Raw genomic sequence first — 8,411 nt, 5'->3', positions numbered from 1 at the left:
CAAATACATCATTCCGCGCAGTTCAAATACATCATTCCACGCATTACAAACACATCATTCCACGCATTACAAATACATCATTCCACCCATTACAAACACATCATTCCACGCATTACAAATACATCATTGCACACATTACAAATACATCATTACACGCATTACAAATACATCATTCCACGCATTACAAATACATTATTCCACACACTACAATGACATCATTCCACGCATTACAAATACATCATTACACGCATTACAAATACATCATTCCACGCATTACAAATACATCAAAAAGCAGAGATTTTTATTAGACTATCCACTAAGTGAATGTCCTCTCCTCTATGAGTTATTGTAATCAGGGATATTTGGACTTTGTGTCATTAATACAGAACTAAAGTTTACAACCTAACCTAGTTTTTATTTCAATATAAAGTTTATTATTACAGGCACTAAAACGTGTTGTGAAATATTATGTCTGGTCCATTCTTCTATATAGATGTGAAAGTTGAACAATTAGTAAAGTTATGCAAAGCAGATTAGAATCAGTAGAAATGTGGTACATCAAGAGGATGCTGAGAATATCTTGGACAAACGACGAAGTGTTACATAGGACCAAAGTTCAGAAGTCTGTTACGAAAGTAATAAAGAATAGTCAACCGCATGGTTGAAGACATGGGCTCAACCGTCAATAAATGGATGGAAAATAGAAATAACAACACATAGGTCTTCTGCAATCTGTGACAGATTGAAGTGGATGGAAAGCCATGATTGTCAATGTCTGTAGCAGACATGGTTGAAGAATAGAAATACCAACACATAGGCTTTCTGCAATCTGTGACAGATTGAAGAGGATGGAAAGCCATTAATGCCAATGTCTGTAGCAGACATGGTTGAAGACATGGGCTCAACCATCAATAAATGGATAGAAAATAGAAATACCAACACATAGGTCCTCTGCAATCTGCAACAGATTGAAGAGGATGGAAAGCCATTAATGCCAATGTCTGTAGCAGACACAGCACATAGCAAGCACGCATTATAATTTTATTATGAAGATTAATTTCCATTATTAGCTTAAGATATGCATTTAGAAATAACCTAAATCTCCTAAGCTGGCTAAACCTTATGAGATATTATCAGGTTTACAACTGAATATATCCTTAACATCGAGGACACCCAGTTAATGAAACAAGGAATTCTAATCTTTATGAATAGAAGTGTATAGTTTATCAGCTATACTAACAGCAAGGTTGATTTTAGTTTCACTCTAAAGTACATAAGTTAGTATGATCAGAAGTTAATGTTATTACCATAACAAAAAACTATATCTCAAGTTCAAACGTTTACAGACAAAATAAGCACACCAATATATTATAAACTTTTCTAAATGCTTCAAAGCAAAGTGTTTTATTTCCATAAATATGTGTTATGTTTAGAAAAGAACATCAAAACAAGGTTTACAAGGATAATGTAATAACGTGAAAATTCAAATACTTCTTCCTCCTTGGAAGCTGTTTTTTTTTTCTACAAAACTTAAGACTGATTTTTTTTCAAGCATGGAGGGATGGGGAAACACCGGCATCAAAACACAGTTGATTTTAATTTTTGGGTTTACATCAGAAGATACAGGAAATAGCATTCAATAACTTGTCAGTCACTGCTTTGTTGTAGGCCAATACCTTGACATTCAATGATACAGGAATTGTGGACTTCGTCTTTGACTAAGTTGAACTTGGCCTTTTAAGAACAGAGAGAGAAAATTGTTTACATGATACATGTAAATTATGTAACTTCCACTTTTAGCTAATTACTTACAATGAAGAAACTTAATAGGATAGCCTAACTTTATAATTAACTATTCATTTTTAATATATTTTTACAGAATTCAATCATTCTGATTAACAAAAAAAAAGAACCAAAAAAATTCAAACAGTTAAAATATATAGCCAAAACAGAAGGTTAGGTACACGCTATTCTTTTTTTTTTTAACTTCACTTTTATTAACAGTATTGATGCTTAATATATTTAAGTTCATTATTGTTCAATCTTTGATGTTTTTAAACATTAGTTTGCATTGCCAACTTAGTATATCGGCTTAGGAATAGCCTCAGTTTGCTAGCTGGCCAAAAGACAGATAGATATTGTTGGGATTATGGCCAAAAATAATGTTAACAGCAAAGGTATACAAGTGAAGAAACAATGGATTCTAATCCTCATAAGTAAAAACAGCCTATTTAATTACCTATACTCATTTCTTGGTTCACTTTTAGCTCCAATCTATGTAAGTATCTTTGATCAGATGTTCATATCATTTAATATTATGTACAGCTTCCTATCACAACATTAATCTAATAACATTCATCACCGAGTGATCACTTCAACCTACAATAAAAAACACACTAAAGCAGCTTTGGTGTGAAGAGTCTTACACTTTAATGTCATTAATATATAAGTATCAGTATCTCTTACAGTCGGCTATACATATTAGTTGACCATAACTGTATAAAACACACTAAAGCAGCTTTGGTGTGAAGTGTCTTACACTTTAATGTCATTAATATATAAGTATCGGTATCTCTTACAGTCGGCTATACATATTAGTTGACCATAAATGTATAAAACACACTAAGGCAGCTTTGGTGTGAAGAGACTTACACTTTAATGTCATTAATATACAAGTATCGGTATCTCTTACAGTCGGCTATACACATTAGTTGACCATAACTGTATAAAACACACTAAGGCAGCTTTGGTGTGAAGAGTCTTACACTTTAATGTCATTAATATACAAGTATCGGTATCTCTTACAGTCGGCTATACATATTAGTTGACCATAACTGTATAAAACACACTAAAGCAGCTTTGGTGGCAGCTTTGGTGTGAAGTGTCTTACACTTTAATGTCATTAATACATAAGTATCGGTATCTCTTACAGTCGGCTATACGTATTAGTTGGCCATATTATTGAGAATCATGAGTTAAGAGTTATAAAAAATGAAGCTACAATGAGGACGCTGAGAAAAACACTAGTCACAAATTTGACAGTGAGAAGTTACTGATGTCACATTAATAGTACAGTAAAGGCTACTAAAAAATTTATGATAGCATCTCAAATCAGTGCTTTGATGTGAGATCTGTTACTCCAGACCAGTGTAGTAGTACAAGTAAAAAGGCAACCAAAGCACTCAACCAATTACTTGAGAGTTTTAGTTCTTGTTTTGGATTAGCCCGGGGAGTTGCACAGATTGACCAATAAAGTGTTAGAACTACTTGTGGGTATTTAGGAATACCATTTGGAAAGTTGAAAGAATACAAAGAAAATAAGGTTTAAACACTCGTGTCTGGAGCTAAAAATCAGTTCTCTCCAGCAAGAATTAGGGTTCTCTCAGAGTTGCTGACAGTTCAAAAACCATGAACACGAAAGTGTCGCAGCTTCAACATCTTACCAGGCCAACTGTATTGTAAGTAATTAAACTATTTCTCTCTTAGTCAATTAATGTGATTTTGGATGGATTATAAAGAATTATACAAAAGTTAAGAATGTGAACTATGTTATGTGTTTGTTATAATTATCAGTGTTGTTAACCTAAAGTGTTCTTTTATGAAGGGTTAGCAAATGATTAAAGCTTTACTAAAGTGTATTTTATGTGAAGAAACTTGACGTATTGTGTTGAATATCAGTCTCAGGATCAGTTTCTTTAGTTTAACCGTAAATCTCCGAGTTAGGAACTTGTGAGCTCCACACACCACTGCAATCCTCAATAAATAAATTTGGTGTAATATAGAGTATAGTCGAAACTCCAATGACTAGCCCTAAGGGCACTGTCCATTACAAAAGAGAGGATGTGACACATGGATGTGGCAGGAGGGGTCTCATTTTCTAGCTTATGGTTCTGAAACCAAATAAGATTGAAAGCTACAAAAATTATGTTGTGCCTGAGTAATTAACATTGAATTCCAAACTAGAGGGGTAGTAAATAAATTAAGAAGAGGGAAGACACAGATAACAAACGTTACAGTTCTCATACCAGGGTAGATTGAGGTGTGTGTTTTTTTTATATTTCCTTATAAAATGAAGAACTTAAAACTTAAGTAATATCAACATTTTATTTATTAATTATATTTTGATGCCAAGTTTAAGTAGTTTAATTATATTTTGAATGTAACACTGTGAAAGGTTGTGACATGTGCACTCCGACCTATCCAATGCGAAGGGTTAACTGATCATAACTGATCAAATACTGACATCTCTTACTGTAGGTCGACTGTAGGTATCAACTGACAACTACAAAGTTCTTATATGAAAGAATTTACAAACATCTATTGAACTCAACTACATTACTCTACAAATTGCTAACATTCATCAACAACTTTCACCTTCAAACACACCTATTTTTGTCATTAACTAATAATTTAACCATCCTCACTGACCTACAACTTAGCAACTTACCTCTGTTAACAACTGGACCACGTAGATTGCAGTTTCAGTGTGTAAAGTTACTGGTCCAGTTTTAATCCTGGATTCACCCTTTGCCAAAGCCATGAAGATAATAAGCTGAAACATTACATAAGACATAAATCCATGAAGATAATAAGCTGAAATATTACATAAGACATAAATCCATGAAGATAATAAGCTGAAACATTACATAAGACATAAATTCATTAAGAATATAAACTGAAACTGCCACTGTTCTACCTCAGCAATGTTTTACAAACACACTGTCCCAATCTTCTACTATAACATCCTGCCACTGTTCTAACTCAGTAATGCTTTACAAGAACACTGTCCCAATCTTCTACTATAACATCCTGCCACTGTTCTAACTCAGCAATGTTTTACAAACACTGTCCCAATCTTCTACTATAACATTCTGCCACTGTTCTAACTCAGTAATGTTTTACAAACACACTGTCCCAATCTTCTACTATAACATTCTGCCACTGTTCTAACTCAGTAATGTTTTACAAACACACTGTCCCAATCTTCTACTATAACATCCTGCCACTGTTCTAACTCAGCAGTGTTTTACAAACACACTGTCCCAATCTTCTACTATAACATCCTGCCACTGTTCTAACTCAGTAATGTTTTACAAGAACACTGTCCTGATCTTCTACTATAACATCCTGCCACTTTTCTAGCTCAGCAATGTTTTACAAGAACACTGTCCCAATCTTCTACTATAACATCCTGCCACTGTTCTAACTCAGTAATGTTTTACAAACACACTGTCCCAATCTTCTACCATAACATATTACTAGTCCTAATTAACCAATGTTTTACAAGCACACTGTCCTAATCTTCTACTATAATATCCTGCCACTGTTCTAACTCAGCAATGTTTTACAAGAACACTGTCCCAATCTTCTACTATAACATCCTGTCACTGTTCTAACTCAGCAATGTTTTACAAACACACTGTCCCAATATTCTATTATAACATTCTGCAACTATTCTAACTCAGTAATGTTTTACAAGAACACTGTCCCAATCTTCTACCATAACATATTACTACTGTCCTAATTAACCAATGTTTTACAAACACACTGTCCCAATCTTCTACTATAACATCCTGCCACTGTTCTAACTCAGCAATGTTTTACAAACACACGGTCCCAATCTTCTACTATAACATTCTATAGTATATAACACATACTATAGATACCAACAAGCTGGAACATAAAAGTTCATCCTCTTTTTGTTTACTGAGATAACACTAACTTTGTCAAAGCCACATTCACACACCCCCCCTTCTATATCCTCCATATTTTAAGTAAGGTTTGTTTGTTTTGTATTAAACACACATATATACATACAATGGGTTAATTGTGCCTACCATAGATACTGAAACCTGCTTTTTAGCACTGTAAGTTCTCACACATTTAATTGCTAAAGTTAAGTAGTTTCCTACCTGATCTTGGAGATGATGATCTACACATCCTCCACAGTTAAGATCATCAAGGAGTTCTTTAGCTGCTGCTTCTCCTACTTTCTCTGCACTTTCTCCTAAGTAGATTTATAAACAAAATGATTTCTAGTCTCACACTTCGTACCTATCTTTCATTATAATTCATGAGAAAGTAAATACAAACCACAAGGTGTGTGTGAATCTAGTTAACCTCTCCTGAAGAGAGGTTGAACACATTGTATTAAAATGATTCTGGATCCTCACCACATCATTATAATCCAAGTAGCCATGTCCAGTCATGCTATATCTGAAAACCACCCATTTTGACAATACCCCTGGATTGTAGGTTCTACTGCAAGACTTTTTAGTACAGTTGCTGTATCCAAAGCACACCACTCCTCCCCATTCACGATCCATCTAGTGTATGAGTATGAAGGTTTTCTAACATGTTTCAACAGTCCTGGAATGTAGGTTCTACTGCAAGACTTTTTAGTACAGCTGCTGCATCCAAAGCACACCACTCCTCCCCATTCACGATCCGTCTAGTGTATGAGTATGAAGGTTTTCTAACATGTTTCAACAGTCTAATCAAACAGAAATCCAGAGGCAGCTTAACTTATATGGAATAGCAGAAATACCTGTTTCATTCTCCAGCTCCCTGAGGACAGTTGAAAAGGAGTGTATGGCTTACTCGTAGATACCATTTCAGAAGATACTTGTAGATACCATTTCAGAAGATACTCGTAGATACCATTTCAGAAGATACTCGTAGGTACCATTTCAGAAGATACTTGCAGGTACCATTTCAGAAGATAGTGGCAGATACCATTTCAGAAGATACTCGTAGGTACCATTTCAGAAGATACTTGCAGGTACCATTTCAGAAGATAGTGGCAGATGGCACTGTGAATGTAGTGGCAGATGGCACTGTGAATGTAGTGGCAGACGGCACTGTGAAGGTAGTGGCAGACGGCACTGTGAAGGTAGTGGCAGACGGCACTGTGAAGGTAGTGGCAGACATCATTTTGAAAATGTGTTCAGATCAGGATGTCCCTTGTAGTTAATGACGTTGAAGAACAAAGAAATATGGATCAACTATGGGCACTTACGTAGATACCATTTCAGAAGAAAGTATCTTCTGAAATGGTACCTACGAGTATCTTCTGAAATGGTACCTACGAGTATCTTCTGAAATGGTATCTACAAGTATCTTCTGAAATGGAACCTACGAGTATCTTCTCAAATGGTACCTATGAGTATCTTCTGAAATGGTACCTACGAGCATCTTCTGAAATGATACCTACAAGCATCTTCTGAAATGGTATCTACAAGTATCTTCTGAAATGATATCAACAAGCATCTTCTCAAATGGTACCTATGAGTATCTTCTCAAATGGTACCTATGAGTATCTTCTCAAATGGTACCTATGAGTATCTTCTGAAATGGTACCTACGAGTATCTTCTCAAATGGTACCTACGAGTATTTTCTCAAATGGTACCTACGAGTATCTTCTGAAATGGTACCTACGAGTATCTTCTGAAATGGTACCTACAAGTATCTTTTGAAATGGTCCTATGAATATCTTCTGAAATGATACCTACAAGTATCTTCTTGATTTCACTTGATTATCAACATTCACACTCAATAACGTACAATAAAAATAAGATATGTTTCTTGTAAATTACGTTTACAATCGTAACATGTGTCCTGACCAATAAACAGAATGCAAGCTACTTATAAATCAAAATTATTTTCTGTAATGTATGAAAATCAATTTCAGACAACGATTAATTTTCAATACTCCTCAGAAACATATTACCATCCAGCTGATATATTGTAAGGCCTGAAATTTAAGTTATTCTATTCTGAATAAAGTCTAGTGTACGTTGTTGGTCTTTCCGCATCATAGTTTCCACTTAAAACAAGTCCCTTACCTTTCCTTCCAAGAGCTGACCCTCCTAATAGACAGCCCGTTGAGGTTTCAGCCATTATTCTGAAATACAGATTTTCATATTTTTGACAAAGCACTGATAGTTAAGTCACAAATGTATATAAGCACTTTACGTATTGTTTATTTACTGGATACTTCTATTAAAAACTAACTATTATCAAATCTGTTACACAACTAAAACTTAATAATAACCATGTACAACATTAACAAACATGTAAACTTTAGTAAGCCATGTACAACATTAACAAACATGTAAACTTTAGTAAGCCATGTACAACATTAACAAACATGTAAACTTAATAATAACCATGTACAACATTAACAAACATGTAAACTTAATAATAACCATGTACAACTTTAACAAACATGTAAACTTTAATAAGCCATGTACAACATTGACAAACATGTAAACTTTTATAACCATGTACAACCTTAACAAACATGTAAACTTTAATAAGCCATGTACAACATTAACAAACATGTAAACTTTAATAAGCCATGTACAACATTAACAAACATGTAAACTTTAATAAGCCATGTACAACATTA

The 8,411-nt window shown here is 34.3% G+C and overlaps 1 protein-coding gene across 2 annotated transcripts in view; it reads right to left on the bottom strand.

The window, feature by feature from the left end:
* Positions 1–1,511: 1,511 nt before the first annotated feature.
* LOC106474687 (RNA 3'-terminal phosphate cyclase-like) overlaps positions 1,512–8,411 on the bottom strand; it is a 22,825-nt gene continuing 15,925 nt past the window's right edge. For both annotated transcript variants that reach the window (XM_022402989.1, XM_013935377.2), the window contains exons 8-11: positions 7,846–7,904; positions 5,913–6,007; positions 4,448–4,552; positions 1,512–1,734 (exon numbers count right to left, since the gene is read on the bottom strand). In XM_022402989.1, coding sequence (XP_022258697.1) covers positions 1,648–1,734; positions 4,448–4,552; positions 5,913–6,007; positions 7,846–7,904 — 346 coding nt within the window. In that variant the 3' untranslated portion in view covers positions 1,512–1,647. The remainder of the gene's footprint in view (positions 1,735–4,447; positions 4,553–5,912; positions 6,008–7,845; positions 7,905–8,411) is intronic.

Source organism: Limulus polyphemus, unplaced genomic scaffold (assembly GCF_000517525.1).
Source record: "Limulus polyphemus unplaced genomic scaffold, Limulus_polyphemus-2.1.2 Scaffold7535, whole genome shotgun sequence".
Classification (NCBI taxonomy): domain Eukaryota; kingdom Metazoa; phylum Arthropoda; class Merostomata; order Xiphosura; family Limulidae; genus Limulus; species Limulus polyphemus.
This window is presented reverse-complemented; position numbering and strand designations above follow the sequence as displayed.